Here is a 16,667-nt window from a genome sequence, read left to right as displayed (position 1 = left end):
TCAGCCAATGGTATCTGTTATAGATGCATGACAAAATTATGTATGTAGTTGTTACACGGTGATCTGTCCCATCTCAACTTCTTCCCTACCACCCCCCTCTGCAGTTTTGGGAAATGCAAGACTTCGGGCAGCCATGTTATGCTCCTGATGTTAATTAGTAGCAAAGGAGATTAAAAAGATTGCTGCGCTATTTGTTCTACACATCTGAGAGCAGCACATTGGCTAATAGTGTAGATTGCCCTAAATTAGACTGAAGGAGGTGGAGAATCCAAACCATGATCCTGCTATCCTTACAATGGGTCTCTCCACAGCTGATTTGATAGATCTACAATTCAACTCGTGCTCTTCTTTTGTGTGGGATTGTGGTCGGTGCAGGCTGTGGGCTGAATGGCCTCCTTCTGCACTGTAGGGATTCTGAATGCTGTAAAGCCAGTTCTCCATGGAAGTGACCATGTAGATACGTGACAGAGCATGCATGTATGGTTGGTGCCTGTGTTGTTGAATACAGGTAGTTGAGCCCTGCTGCTTACTGCTAGGTCTGATTATGCATTCTTTCATCTAGTGCCACACATTGATGTTTTGATAGCACCCCACTATATTCAGCTAACATTGATTTGCCAATGGACACTGCACTTGATGTAGCTTCCAGTTAAGTGCTGTGATGCATGGAAGTAGAATGAATATTGGTTTGTGGGGAATACTTTGCAGATCCCATTTACTTTAAGGATCTTCCTGTTCTGCAGAGCTCTTGGAAAGACTTCCTGTACACCTAGTTCCTTATTGGTAAGGGATTTTGCAACTTCTCATTTCACAAGCATGCAATTTATGGTCTCATTTGCAGAAAAGAAACCATGGAAAATGCATTAAACATTAGCTGGAGAAAATACACTTTTAAATATCAGCTCAAACATGAATTATTAAAATAAATGTACAAATTAACCCAGAAAATTCAAAGATATACATTGCCACTTCCAACATTAGACCAAATGCCAGCAATGTAAAATGAGGCTTGCTAAAGATCCTTGTCAACGCATTGGATGCATAGTTAGGCTGCTCCTCATTCTAACGAGAAGTTAAAAATTGCAGAGACATAACCACGAATGAAATTACTGTAGAGTGCAGTGGAAACCCAGCAGAAGTGCTTGCTGCCTTATTTCCTAATTCCTGTTCATCTGAATCGTGCTGACAATCCAAATAATGCTGTGGGAAATCTTGTCGCTTATGTCATGTGCCTTCCTTACATCTATGATGCAAAACATGATTGTTATCTTTAAATGGGGATGCATATATATTTTATTAACCACGAGGAGAATGTTTTTGGATTGCTCTGTTAGGTAACCAGCAGTGTCTGATTTTAAAGAAGCCATTGATATTTTGTTTTTGGTATTTGTCAGTTGCACGTTTATGGTTGTGGAGTGACTCCAAGGAACAGGTAGTGCCAGAAACCAGTATACAAGTTACACAAAATATGCCTATAACCTGGGGGGTGAGGCTGGGGGAGGGGCTGGGGGGAAATAGTGCAAGGACACAGATCATCTTTGGCTCGTACTAACATCAGCAATAAGTTTTGGCTGATTTTTTTTTTCTAATACAGATTGCATAAATCTGAAATTCGTGATTAATAGCCGCCTTGACACTTGTCAATTAAACCAACACTCAGTGTATGGGCATTTATTTTATCAAAATGGCTTCTCTTTCTTTCAGTCCTCAGCTAGGGAATGTTGAACTGAAAATGGAGATTTTTTTTGTTTTGCTCCTTCAATTTTGATTTATTTTTGGACCTGATTTTATGGGATTTCTTCTAGGAGTCTATCTTGCTTTCTTCAGAAACCCTGAAAACTTCCTCCAATGACCGAAATATTTGGTTTCTTATAAATTTATTTGGTGTCTTCACAATAACATTTCAGTTTTGTAAGAGAGTTTAATAAGATAATGTTCTTAATGATTAGGTTTTAACTACTATTGTCCCTCCTGCCCAAGGCAGTAATTCATTGTGCCCAATTCTGTTTGAACCATCAGCCGTCCTGTACTGAGTTTGAGTGACTGTTCTCCGTGTCACCCATGACACAGAGGGCCAACCTATTTATTCAGCAGTGCATGCTATCGCAACTGATTTCATTCCTGATATCTGAGTGCACCTTCCACCAAGGGCCACTACATTCCTGCATTCAAGAGCAGGAAGTCCAGGTGAAGTTTTTTTCCTTTAACCCAGAGGTACAGAGACCAACTGTTTTTGCCTTCCTAAACTCCTCCACCTGCCTCCCTCTTCTCCTTGAAGATGCTGCTAAAAACCTGACTTTTCTGCCATGCTTTTGCTTGATCACCTGGTTACACCAGCCCCGCCAACACGGACGGACGGACACACAAAATGTTAGACTGTCCATTTAATATGAAAGCACATCCACACGAATCATGCCAGATTCCCCACTGTGTGCGCATCAAGCGAACAGAACCCTCTGGAGGTGTATAGGTGCATACAGTCCCTGGGTGAGAGAGGGTCATGCCCAGGTACTTTTTCCTGCCACTACCCAGCTCAGCGCTGAGTGGGTTGTCGTGGGGGGAAAGAGAAGGAGCTGTCAGTGAGGAGGTGGGGGGTGGGGGTGTGTGTGTGTGGTGTCCATGGGGTGTTTGTGTTTTTATTTCTATTTCTTTAAAGATGGTGCCTTGATCTTTCAAAAGCCTAAATTGCTTGTAGACAGGCTCAGAGTTTGGCCTGCCAACATGACATCATTGGAACCCACCCTTCCAAATCTATTTTTTGCAAGGTGTTTAAAAATACAGCAGGAAAAAGCAGCCAGCAGGCTGCTCTCCACTTTTCCCACCTAAGACAACACTCAAAATCAGAAAATTCCGCCCATAGGAGAGTGAGTATCCATTTTAAAACACCAAATGTGGTAGAGTTTTGCTGTTTACCTGCTTTCTGTTTTGCTCAGGCGCCCCTGACCCAACAGCTGGTGCCAGTATCGATGATGAGAACTGCTGGCATCTTGATGAGGAACAAGTTCGAGAGCAAGTAAAGCAGTTCCTATCACAGGGAGGATACTACGGGTCTGGCAAGCAATTAAACTCTATGTTTGCTAAGGTAAGGTTCTTTCAGCACACAAGTTATTTTCAAAAGGCAAGCTTCTGAGTAAAACCGTCATGAGTGAAGTGCAGCAATGTCACGTCAGCGCTTTCTTGCCACTCTAGTTCTTTACAGCTCCTAACTCCACGCTGCTTTTGGTCAGAATTATGTCCTGTACAGGTTGACCAATTTGTAAAATCATAAGAATGAATTAATCTTGTTGTTTCAGCTCAAATAATTATCCTCATTCTGTTATCCATTTCAAAGAAAGGGTTGCCAACTTTATGCTTAGCTTAAGAAAGGAACTTCCAACAACTGCAATGATGTAGAAGTTTTAATTGTTTGTTGATTTTTGCTTATTTATTTCCCAAAAATATTGACATTCCCTTATCTTGCATTATTTGTGCATCAAAAATACATGAGAAAACTTGACAGCTATAATGGTGACAAGAACAAATGATATTGGTGCAGCAAAACTGCAGCAGCTCCATTCCAGAGAGATTAACAGTGCAAAAACTACATTATGAAAGATTGTTCTGGCAGCTTCTTCAAGGCAGTAACTCCTTGAAGTTTGAATTGTACTAACCAGTATCATGTTCAAACAGTTAAGAGACATCATCTAACCTGTAAGGATACTACTGTATCTTATAGTCCAGAAAGCAGGTTGGGGGAGGATAGAACTGAAGGCAATTTGTACCTGCTTCTATAAGCATTTCTTTACGGAATTGCACAGTACACACATACATTTCCTAACCCAAATCCCAGTTCCAATGTGGTCCTTTTATTTATTCTTTCACAGATGTGGGAGTTGCTGGCTTGATCAGCATTTATTGCTCATCCCTAATTGCCCTTGAGAAGGTGGTGGTGAGCTGCCTCTTGAACCGCTGCAGTCCATGTGGTGTAGGTAAACCTGTGGTGTTGCTAGAGAGGGAGTTCCATGATTTTGATCCAGCGACAATGAAGGAATGGCGATATAGTCAGGATGGTAAGTGGCTTCGAGGGGAACTTGAAGGTGTTGTGTTCCCATGGATTTGCTGCTCTTGCCGTTCTAGGTGATAATGTCTCTGGTTTGGACGATACAGTTGAAGGAGCTTTGAGTTGCTGCAATGCAGCTTGTAAATAATACACACTGATGCTACTGTGCATCAGTGGTGGAGGGAGTCAATATTGAAGGGGATGGATGGAGTGCCAATCAAGGAGTTGCTTTGTCCTGGATGGTGTTGAACTACTTGAGTGGTGTTGGAATTGCATTTATTCAAACAAGTGAAGAGTATTCCATCACACTCCTGACCCCTGACTTGTGCCTTGTGGATGGTGGACAGACCTTAGGGAGTCAGGAAATGAGTTACTCATCACAGATTTCCCAACTTCTCATCTGATCTTGTAGCTGCAGTATTTATATTTGTTTCTGGTCAGTGTTGACCCTGAGGCTGTTGATAGTTGTCTATTCAGTGATGGTTATTAAATATCAAAGGGAGATAGTTAGATTCTCTCTTTTTGTCGATGGCCATTGTTTGACATTTATGTGGCGCAAATATTACTTGCCACTTATCAGCCCAAGCCTGAATGTTGTCCAGTTCTTGCTGCATATGAACACGGATTGTAATGAGGTCAGGAGCTGAGTGGCTCTGGCAAAACACAAACTGAGCATCAGTGAGCTGGTTAAGTGCCACTTGAAAGCACTGAACCTCTTCCATCTCTTCGCTGATGATTGAGAGTAGACTGTTGGGATGATAATTGGCTGGGCGGTATTCGTCGTGACTTTTGTGGACAGAACATCCCTGGGCAATTTTGCACATTGGTAGTTGCCAGTGTTGTAGCTCTACTGAAAAGCTTGACAAGTCTTCTGTACTGTTGCTGGAATGCTGTCAGGGCCATGAGCCTTTGCAGTATCCAGTGCTTTCAGTCATTTCTTGACATCGCATGGAGTGAATTGCATTGTCTGAAGACTGGCACTTGTGATGCTGAGGTGCTCAGTAGGAGGCCAAGGTGAGTCATCCACTAGGCACTTCCAGCTGAAGATGGTGCTAAATGCTCCAGCCTTGTCTTTTACGCCAATGTTCTGAGCTCCTCCATCAGTGAGGAGGGGGATATTTATGGAGCCCCTTCCTCAAGTCAGTTGCTTGCTTGTCCACCACCATTCATGACTGGATGTGGCAGAACCACAGACCTTTGGATCTGTTGGCTGTGGGAGTAATTGTGCAGAAAACATATAAAGCTAGCATGCAAGTGCAGAGGTAATCAGAAAGTCTAATTTCAAGCAAGTTGGTTGGAATACAAGAGTAGGGATGTTCTGCTGCAACAGTACAAGGTATTGATGAGATCACATCTGGAGTACTGAGAGCAGTTTTGGTCCCTTATTTATGGAAAGATTTTTTTTTTGGAGGCAGTTCAAGGAAGATTCACTAGGATGATCCCCTTATGGAGGGATTGTTTTATGAGGAAAGGTTGAACAGATTGGGAATCTACTTATTGGAATTTAGAAGAATGAGGCGCGATCTCATTGAGAAATGTAGTTTTTTTTTAAGGGGTTTGACAGGGTGAATGCTGAAAGGACGTTTCCCCTCATGGGAGAGTGTAGGACTAAAGGCCATAGTCTCAGAATGAAGGAATGCCAATTTAAGATTGAGATGAGGAGGAAATTCTTCTGAGTCTTTGGAACTCCTCGCCACGTAGAGCTGTGCGAGTAGAGTCCTTGTGCATATTTAAGGCTGAGATAGATACATTTCTATATGTATCTATACAGTAAGAGAATCATTGGTTTTGGGGAAAGGGCAGAAAAGTGGATGCAAGGAATGTTGGATCAGCCATGATCCTACTGAATGGTGGAACTAGCTCGAGGGGCCAAACAGCGCATTCCTGTTCCTATTTCTTATGATCTAACGTTGGCAGACTTTTGATTTATTGTTGGCATGTATATTGGGATACAGTGAAAAGTATTGTTTGTGTGCTATAAAGACAAAGCATACTGTTCATAGAGTACATAGAGGAGTAGAAAAGAAGATGGCGCAGAATGTAGCATCACAATCAGCTAGAGAAAGATCAACTTATTATAAGGTCTGATGGCAGCAGGGAAGAAACTGTCTTGAGTCGCTGGTTTGTGATCTCAGATTTTTGTATCTTTTTTCCAATGGAAGAAGATAGAGTATGTCTGGGGTGCATGGGGTCCTTAATTATGCTGGCTACTTTAAGTAGTGGGAAGTGTAGATGGAGTCAATGGATGTGAGGCCGATTTGCGTGATGGACTGGGTTACGTTCAGAACGTTTTGGCATTTCTTGTGGTCTTGGTCAGAGCAGGAGCTGTACCAGATTGTGATGCATCTGGAAAGGATGCTTTCTATGGTGCATCTGTTTTAAAAAAAAAATTGAGTGCTGCAGCAAACATGCCAAATTTCCTAAGCCTCCTGAGAAAGTAGAGGCATTGGTGGGCTTTCTTAACTATAGCATCCATGTGGAGGGACCAGGCTAGTTTAGTGATCTGGACACCTAGAAACTTGATTAGATTATGTTTTTCCAAGTGTGCTGCTGTTACTCCCTTAATAATTGATTCCAACATTTTTCCAATGATAGATGTTAGGCTGATCTGCCTATAGTTACCTGTTTTTTTTTTTGCTTCCCTCTGTTTTTGAATAAGGATGTCATGTTGGCAGTTTGCAATCCTCTGGTACAACTAATGCATCCACTATCACTCTTTTAGGATCCTAGGATGTAAGATATCAGGGCCAGGTGTCTTATCTGCTTTTAGCCCCATTAGTTTGTCTAGTACTACTTCTCTAGTGATGGTGATGATACTTAACTCCTCCCCTGTGTTCTTTAGTATTAATGGGATGTTCGAAGTATCTTTCACCATAAAGACTATGCTAAATATCTGTTGAGCTTCTCTGCCATTTCATTGTTCCCCCATAGCTACCTCCCCAGATTAATTTTCTAAGGAGCCTATGTTCACTTTGTCCTCTGTCTGTCTTTTTTATATATTATATATTTAAAGAAGCTCTTATTGTCTTTTTTTTATTCCTCGCATTGTAGTTTATTTTCTCTCTTTTTATCTTTCTCGTTCACCTTTCTTGCTACCACTATTTAGCATGCAAGTAGTCCTGTTTGGTAGCTTCATCAGGTTGACACCTCATTTTACGTATGCCTGGTACTGCTACTGGCATGCCCTCCTGCACTCTTGACCACACCCTGGCTTGATGGTAAAGGTAGAGTGCTGGATGTAAGTCATGATGTTACACAGTGTTGATCACAATTCTGGTGCCGGTGGTATTCAGCAGGAGGGTTCCTTGTCTTTATTTCATCTGTGCCATGAAACTTCATGATCCCAAAGTCAGTGTTGAGGACTCAGTAAGAAGCCTCACAACACCAGGTTAAAGTCCAACAGGTTTATTTGCTTTCAGAGCATTATCCCTTCAGGTGTTCCTTCATCAAGCGTTCTGAAAGCTTGTGATATCAAATAAACCTGTCGGACTTTAACCCAGTGTTGTGAGACTACTTGCTGTGCCCACCTCAGTCCAATGTCAGCATCTCCACATTAGTGTGGAGGGCTCCCAGGGCAACTCCCTTTTGAGTGTATACTAATCTGTCCCCTCCCTGCCACCACCCCCCTCCCCTTCAGTGGATATATACCGCTGCTGATCCGGGATGTAGCCAGAGATGGTGGTGATTGTGTCTGGAATGTTGTTTTTAAGGTATGATTCGGTCAGTGTGACTACGTCAGACTGTTGCTTGACTACTCTGGGACAGCTCTCTCAATCTTAGCACAAGCCCACAAAGTAAGTAGTGAGAAGGACTTTGCAGTGTTAACAGGGCTAGTGTGCCATTGTCATTTCAGTTGATGCTGAAACTGATGCTGGATTGTCTATCTGGTTTCATTTGCTTTTTGACTTTTGTAGCAGTTTATATTTATAGGAACATGGGGATTTGGTTAATGACCACCGTCTGCGTGCAATTAAATACAATTAATATACCAACACCACTGAATGCCAACATCGTCCCAACCTTTTAAAAATAAATCTGTTGCAGCGCTGACCAGTATTGAGTCGACTTAGTTTATTCTTTTGAGAAAAGTGTTTATGCTTTATTGACTAACGAACAGAAATGCATTTTTTGAAGACTTTTTTTTGCATTCTCTTCCCCATCCTTCTCTAATTACAGATATAATGGGTGACTTGGAACAGTGCCTTATTGTGCATTGTCACACTGGGTGAATTTAAGATTCAAGAACACTTTCACTTGCCCTTTAAACTTAGCTTAAGTGCAAATGCTATCAGATGCAACAGGGAGTAATCAAAGCTATCTCAGCAAATTGATGGAAAAGAAAAACATAGCATATTTCCATTTTGTGCGATGCTACAAAATTGGCTACAAGGTTGCATTGATGTAGGTAATAGTTGGCTGCATGTTTCAATATTTAGTTATATCGACGTATGCCTAAGAACTTGGCTGTAACAGAGGGAAAAAAAAATCAAATAAATTAAACTAACGATAAGTGCTTCTCGAAAAGGACATGTCCAGACAGTTCAGTACTTTAGACAATAGTGTACCTATAGATCCTAGTGCGATTATTGCTCATATCCGCTAACAATGATTTCTTCTGGAGTTTGGACCACTTTTAGGATTGAATTGAAGTTGAAAGATTAGCATAGTGGAAAAAGAGTTAATATCACAAATACAATCCAATCAAGTTTATTAGGGGGAAAAAGAAGGGAAAATTGTCTTCATTTTCCTGAAGAAGTAAATTCCTTTCTACTCTTTTGTCAATGTGTCTGCTTTCTGCTTGGGGCAGTGACTTATGCTTGGTTACTAGTTCTGCAGTCATTACCATCCTTCTGGCATCTTATCTGAGTGGTTGCTCTTCATGTATGAGCCTAGGTCAAGAAGGTTGATCAGCTATTTCACTGAAGATGAAAAACAGCCAATGACAACTGTGTCCAGTCCTATACTAGCCCAACATCTACATGTGCTTGAATAAAAACAAAATATTATAGCTGCTGTAGATATGAAATAAAAACACAAGTGTTGAAAAACTCAGCAAGTCTGGCAGCATCCATGGAGAGAGAAACAAAGTGTTTCAAGTCCAATTTTCTCATCTTGGGAATGGTGAATCCACATGTGATTTACTCAAAGGGGACAGGGGAAGAGAAGTCAAAATTGTCACCAGATGAAAAAGGGCCTACTTCCCTCTGCCAAGCCCTGCTTACATTGAATCAAAGGGATATTGGTTATTTATAGGTAACACTTTGCAACCTTGATCTTTTGTTCATAAAAATGTATACAGAACTTAGTGGGACCAAGCTGGAACAGAATTGCTCTTTCAAAGAGTCGGCACAGGCACAAATGGTCGTCATCTGTACTGTATCGTTAAATGAGACTTTTCAGTGGAAATATTTGATTTTAATATTCAATCATGTTCAATAAAGATGCAATGCCACAAAATAAATGGTGCAACTAAACCCATTGCTATGATGTATATGACCTTGCAGGGTGTTTGGCTAAGAAATTAATGACAAAAATGCAACATGCTTCAGAAGCTTTCAATTGTATTTTAAGTCGGTCTATATTACACAACTTACTCTAACAGAGCAGTGAAGCATTTGACCACAAGATTTAAACTTTCTCACTGTGCCAATAGTTGCACAAGGAGATTCTCCACCCACTCACCAAATTTATGTAAGCTCTGAAATTTATTTTTCCACTGTTCGTGAGATGAATATTGATGCATGGCATTAACTCGTAGATAGTCTATTTTTTCAAATGGTCACAAATTCTGCATTTACATTTAATCAATAATGTAGTTTAGAATATCTGAACCTTGTATTCCATTTATAAGAGTTAACTGTGTACAAAGATTAGAGTAAACCTCAAGCTCCTTCACGATTTTTAAAAGACCAGCATGGGTGGTGTAATAGAGCCATATGAAAATACAGAATGGGAAAGATGCTGTAGTTTATCTGACTTTGTAAAAACAAATATGCACTCCAGTAAATACCTATCCAAGCCTTCCTTAAATTTTCCCACATTTATTGCCTCACTGACTAGTTTGTTCCCCACATTCAATAGCCAAAGAATTAAGTTAGGATCTCCCAAACTTTTCCAACTGTGGAAGCCCTAGTGCCCACCCAAAAGCATTGATGGACCCCATATATTCTTATGTTGAAGACAGGTTTTTTTTGCGTAAAATAGATGGAAATACCAAATCCAAATGTATACAAGTCTTTTTTAGCAAAATGTATGCATATATTACCCTCTCACATCAGCCTCGCCTGTGGAAAAACTTCTGTCATACAATACCCGTTATTTAGAATTTTCCTTGCTCTCCACTGCTTCCATCCACTCCCTCTGCTGCTGCCTCTGCAAGCTTCTGCAGAACCCAGTTTGGGAACTCCAGCATAAAACAGTTACAATTAAACTGCTTTTTTACCTTCTAAGCTTGAATTTGTTTCCCTTCTTCTGGCATTTATGCCAAACTGGAGCATGTTTTTGAAATTCCATCTTTGTATAATGCTTGAATCTTGCCAATCAGATTTTTCTCCCCTCCTTAGTACAAGATCCATAACCACGGGATTGAGGAAGATTCTTTACCTCACGGTTAATATTTCATGGTCTTCCTCAACCTGCTTGCAACCTTTAACATACTTGATCCCATCCTTTGATAGAAAGAATTGTACATTATCCTTGTTGTGTGACCAATGAAAGCCAAGGCATTTCTGATAGGCTTCTCTTAATTTGTGCATTACCACATCAGAGTCCTTCTAGTTACCTCCTTAATTCAGTTATCATCTTATGGCAACACCATCTCCTGAAAGAGATCTGCTTCCACATCCATGCAAATGCCACCCTGCTGTTCCTATCTACAACTGCTTTGGTACTGTCATGACTGGATACTTAACAAGCAGTTAGAATGAGCCGAAACACTTTCCAGCTCAAAGACCAAAGCCATCAAAATTCAACTGTTATCAGTTTGACCTCTGTGAACACTGAAATGAAGAATTCATTTAGCATATGTGTAGCCTTTAAGCATTGGAAACAATCAAGTCCTTTTTTGGCATTTTATTTTGTGGCTTCACTGTCTGCACACTTTGTTACAGTGTTGACCACCTAGAATGTTGATGTGAATATTAACTGATCACTATTACATTATTTACTGACATAGCAGGTGCAGTGATGAATGAAACGCAAGTCAACACATGTTTTACACTAATTGTGCTGTTTCAGAATTTTCTCTTGAAAGTATTCTCCTTTCTTGATTTCTTTTAGAAAAAGTGAACTTTCTGAAATCAATTATTTTAAAAAATAAATATTTTGATTTGCTTTAAAGTGGAGGGGACAATTTCTTGGAGTAGCACCAGTTCTCTAGCAAAGCATCAGATTCCCACTCACTGCAGATTTTTAAAATGTTGTATTGATCACAGGTACGAGAAATGTTGAAGATGAGGGATTCGAATGGTGCCAGAATGCTGACATTAATAACAGAACAGTTCATGGCTGATCCCCGACTTTCTCTCTGGAGGCAGCAAGGCACGGGCATGACGGACAAGTGCCGACAGCTCTGGGATGAATTAGGTAAGCGTAGGGCAGAAGGCTGTACAAGAGGAATCCAGTATTTGAACCCTTGCTCCCAATAGTTCTTTCCATTTGCCATTTTCTGCGTTAATCATCAACTGTATTTGCAATCTGGTTTTGTTAAAGATAAAGAGAACCCCCCTTTTCTGGTAGATACAACTAAAATTTGGAAGATGAAATTGAAAATTGTAGAAATTTCTCAACTGATGCTTGAAACGGTTTGTTTACAAAGGAGGGGTTGGGAAGAACTCAAAAAATACAGATATTTGTCATGTTGCATGGGATTATCTTATCGTTTGAGAATTTATTTCATGGCATTTTGATGATTTTTCAATAACATGTTCTAAAATTCAATGCCAAGATTTCTTTATAATCATCATAGAGCGGATGTGACCTCAGGGACTCGATTTTGTTGCTTTTTTTGCCAGACTGTATTCAGCAGAAGGTTGTTCTTGTGATCAGATATCAAATTTCTGTTGTAATTTCTGAAAAGGTAAAATTAAAAACAAGACACAAAACAAAAGTAAAGGAAAATTTGCAAATTTTGGAAATATACAGCAAGTTAGCCAATGGACAAGATTCTCCAGCTTCCCAGCAGCGTGTTTCCCACTGGCGGAAGGTGGTGCATTGTTTGCTAATGGCGGGATTCTCTGGTCGCACCACTGTCAATGGGAATTTCCACTGATATCACCCCATGCCAGAGGGAGCCCGCAGGTTGGGATGTGCTGCCGGTGGGACAGAATTCCACCGAGGATTCTGGCCAATGTCTTTCAACCTTAAAAAAAAGTTTTGGGTTTATACCTCGGAACTCGAGAAAATTGAAGATAGCCATTTTAATAACACGGGGCAGGGAGGTGGTGGGAAACAGCAAAAAGGAAGGGAAGAGGGTGAATGACCTCATGTATCAATCGGAGAGAGAGAAGTAGTTTAATGAGCTGCAAAATCTTGTATACAAAATAATGCAAGAGATCATCAGTGAGATGCAACAAAGATTTAAAGGGGACAAAAGAATGAAAAGGCTAGGATGAAAATTATCAAGAGGCGTCGATGCAAACAAACATACGTCTCGACAAAGAAAAACTAACAAATGGGGTAGAAAATGGCCAGGTCCATAGTTAACCAATATGAAGTCAAAACAGAAAAGTAAGTAAAAAATAGGGCAGAATAATGGGACTGTAAAGTGAGGCAATTGATTCAGAAGTCCATTGAATTTGGTGAGCCTCCTACCAGAGGGAGGGCCAGAAAATTCCAAACATAATGGATTCACCAGTTGTGACAAAAAAGAGAATTCCCTCCACCCATGCCTTGACTGAGCCTCCTCCATCAGAAATCCCCTCAGCTATGAAGAAACTAAGAGAGCTAAGATTGGAATCATAGAATCCCAACAATGCAGAAGGAGGCCATTTCGCCCATCAAGCTGCACCAAGTACAATCCCACCTGGGCCCTATTTCTGTAACCTCACACGTTTACCCTGCTAATCCCTCTGACATTGGATCAATTTAGCATGGCCAATCAACCTAACCCACACATCTTTGTAGTGTGGGAGGAAGCCAGAGCACCTAGACAAAGCCCATGCAGATACAGGGAGAATGTGCATGCTCCACAGACAGTGACCCGGAACCAGAATTGAACCCAGGTCCCTGGCGCTGAGAGGCAGCAGTGCTAATCACTGCCATCGTGCAGCCCCAAAAAAAAGAATTGGATGCAGTATTCCCGATGAAGCCTAACTAATTTCTCATACAAGTTCATCATGAATTCCACCATCTTCTGTAGTGGGATTTGAACCCGTGTCCCCAGAGCATTAGCCTGGGTCTCTGGATTGCTGTCCAGTGACATTACCACTGTGTCATTATAGGTATTCTGAAATGGATACCATAATTGAAGTTGTTGAATGTAGAGTTTATTTTGACCCAAGCTGGGAATCAAACCTGGGTCCCTGCTCCACTTAACTGACGTTAAGAATGGGAATGGTGATAGTTCAGCAGTGCTCATGGCACAGTGGTTAGCACTGCTGCCTCACATCGCCAGGGACCCAAATTCAATTCCCGACTTGTGTCACTGTCTGAGGCAGCAGTGCTAATCATTGCCACCAATATGTGCTTTGTAGATATTAACTTGAATGTCTAGATGTGATGGCTGAAGGATACCCTGCAGAAAAGTGAGATATTTGATCCTGGAGCTTGCATTGTACTTCTCTGGAATGAGATTAGTCTGAAATTTCAAAACCTTCTTTAATAAAAAAATGAATAAATCAAAATAATTAGACAACGTTAGGTATGAGGACGCTGACATATAAATGGGTATAATTCTTGGAGCTAAGAATACATTCCACCAGTCACAAGGCTTTTAAATGTCATATCACATCTTTGCTGATGTGATATGCTCTATTTATTTCTCATTTGTGCAGTAAAGAATGTGCGCATGGCCAGTAATATTAGTAGAACCAATCTGCAACCAGCATGTACAATTCATTTAATAAAGATAAAATATGGGAAGCTACAAATCTAGATTGTCTGAACTTAGATCTTACATAGGAAGGTATCAGTTCGTATATTGATGTTTGTCGGTTAATGTGTTCTACTCAAAACTGTTAGTTGGGGACTACCTAACTGCTGAGGTTTTAAGCTGAATTCTCTGCCTTTGTGTTCTGATGCTCCACTTCACTGAAATTCAGAATGGGAACAGTGATAGTTCAGCAGTGCATGTGGCACAGTGGTTAGCACTGCTGCCTCACATTGCCAGGGACCCAGATTCAATTCCCGGCTTGGGTCACTGTGCAGAGTTTGCATGTTCTCTGTGTCCATGTGGGTTTCCTCCAATTGTTCCAGTTTCCTCCCATAGTCCGAAAGATGTGCTGGTTAGGTGCATTGGCCATGCTGTACCCAAACAGGTGCCAGAGTGTGATGACTAGGGGATTTTCACAGTAACTTCATTGCAATGTAAGCCTACTTATGACAGTAATAAACGAACTTAAACTTGAAAAGATGCCAGCCATTATGACATCTTTGAAGGACATTAATTGTCAACAGGGTCAGTAAGTGAGCTTAATTCCTTTGGCCATTCTGCTGAGATTTGTACTGCAACGCCAGAGACAGATGTGGTATAATACGGTGCTATTGAGTCCCACTGCAGCAGGGTGGCGGATACGATGTGCGGCCTGGCCAAATTCTGAATTAATGGTCTGGACGCCCGAACTCTGAAGATGGACAAATTAAATTTCAATAGTTCCCCCTGTTAGAAAAGGAGGTACAAACTGAAATCCCTGGGGGCCTGTGCAGTTGCTAAAACAAGGAGAACTTGTAGAAAACAAGACGGGGAAAATGAGAGAAATTAGATGGGTGAATATTTACACGTCCAAGGGGTCTGAAATTGAAACAAAGTGGAAACAGATGAATGATCTAAGCAGAAATTAACATACCAGTCACAAGTCCTCTCCCACCAAAACCATGTTCTGATGCAGGGATTGCATGCAAAACGTAAACCCATCTTTTCTTCTGCCTTCCCGCCCCAATCCACCACCTTTTATGCCGACAGGTTCAGCCTCCCTTCCTGCCCTGGTTCTATTCATTTTGTTGTTTTTTTCCTTCTATGTAAACAGGCCTTTGTGCCATCTTAGCTACTTTGCACATTTTTGAAAGAAGAAATACAAATACTGAAAATCTGAGATGCACGATGGCTCAGTGGGTATTCATAAATGGATGACTCGCATTTGATATTTCGGGCATATACTGTTCAGATTTGAAAACTGAAAGACAGGCCAGCTTATTTGTGTAAATAACAAAAAGGAGGAGGAAAAGTGCCAACTGATACTGCAATCGCCAAGAGGAAGTTAATTGGTGAACAATTTACAGAGTGTTTAATGGAGAAGCAGGAACCTGTTAATTATGTTAAAAATCATCTCAAAAGGCAAGGGGAAAAAAATTGGAAATGTAAAAGAATGTGCAAATGGTTGCGGTAAGCTGCATGGCATTGGCATTAGGTATGGCATGAAAACATGAAATTCTGGTACTGCACAGTAAGCCCTACCGAACACACAATAATTACCCTGGCATGGCTGTATGTCAAAATGGCTGTATTCCCACAGCAAAGCACCAAGTTGTTTCCCCTCCCTCTGAAACTAAGAGACCACCTCCATATTCCGAATTTAAATTCAAAAGTGTATTTATTAGTCACAAGTACACTTACATTCACACTGTGATGAAGTTACTGTTAAAATCCCCTGGCTGCCACACTCCAGTCCCTGTTTGGGTACACTGAGGGAGAATTTAGCATGGCCAATACACCTAACCTGCACATCTTTGGACTGTGGGAGGGAACTGGAGCACCCAGAGGAAACCCATGCAGACAGGGGAGAGAACATGCAAACTCCATACAGACAGTGATCCGAACCGGGAATTGAACCCAGGTCCCTGGCACTGTAAGGCAGCAGTGCTAACCACTGTGCCACCAAATGAATGATGTCTGCAGATCACCATTACTCCCCCCTCTCATTCTCGCTCCAACCCCTCCATCTTTTAGCCTGCTGTTGCAACGAAACTTGGGGCTCAGTGTGGCAACAGTGAAGCTGATTTTTTTTTTTGAATTCCCATTCCAAGCGGAAATCCTCATCCATGGACCCGTAGTCCGCTCCCCTTCACTCTGACCATAATGTTGAAAATGTTTCATATTGATGCTGAACTTGTGTAAATGCACAGAAAGCGCTGATGTGATGTATTATGGACTGAGAGAACACACTTGTACACGGAGGATAAAATCTGAGAGAAAAACTTATTGCTATATTTGGAAAGGCAGAGGCTTAGTTTTCTGCTTTTTCAGATAGCCTAGAATTATTTAAAAGGAAGAGTGGAAGAATGCAGTGAAATAGTCTAACTTAAAGAGAGAACCTCAAGAGAAACATGCATTTGAAGCAGTCATTTAAAATGAGAAAAATTTGGCCATAAGGACTCCATTAAAAAATGATGCATCTTTACTATGTATAACAGCTACTTCGGAGCTATCGGAGTATCAAGTATAAAAGTTGGAGTGATATGGTAAGGTTATATA

At 41.0% G+C, this 16,667-nt stretch overlaps 1 protein-coding gene across 3 annotated transcripts in view; it reads left to right on the top strand.

Annotated features, from left to right (window-relative positions):
- Positions 1-16,667, top strand: part of zswim5 (zinc finger, SWIM-type containing 5) — a 207,880-nt gene that overhangs the window by 148,804 nt on the left and 42,409 nt on the right. For all 3 annotated transcript variants that reach the window (XM_080195379.1, XM_080195380.1, XM_080195381.1), the window contains 2 exons: positions 2,934-3,082; positions 11,473-11,623. In XM_080195379.1, the coding sequence (XP_080051505.1) occupies positions 2,934-3,082; positions 11,473-11,623 (300 nt within the window). The remainder of the gene's footprint in view (positions 1-2,933; positions 3,083-11,472; positions 11,624-16,667) is intronic.

The sequence above is a fragment of the Carcharhinus amblyrhynchos genome, chromosome 9, assembly GCF_965287045.1.
Source record: "Carcharhinus amblyrhynchos chromosome 9, sCarAmb.v2.hapA, whole genome shotgun sequence".
Taxonomy (NCBI): Eukaryota; Metazoa; Chordata; class Chondrichthyes; order Carcharhiniformes; family Carcharhinidae; genus Carcharhinus; species Carcharhinus amblyrhynchos.
This window is presented reverse-complemented; position numbering and strand designations above follow the sequence as displayed.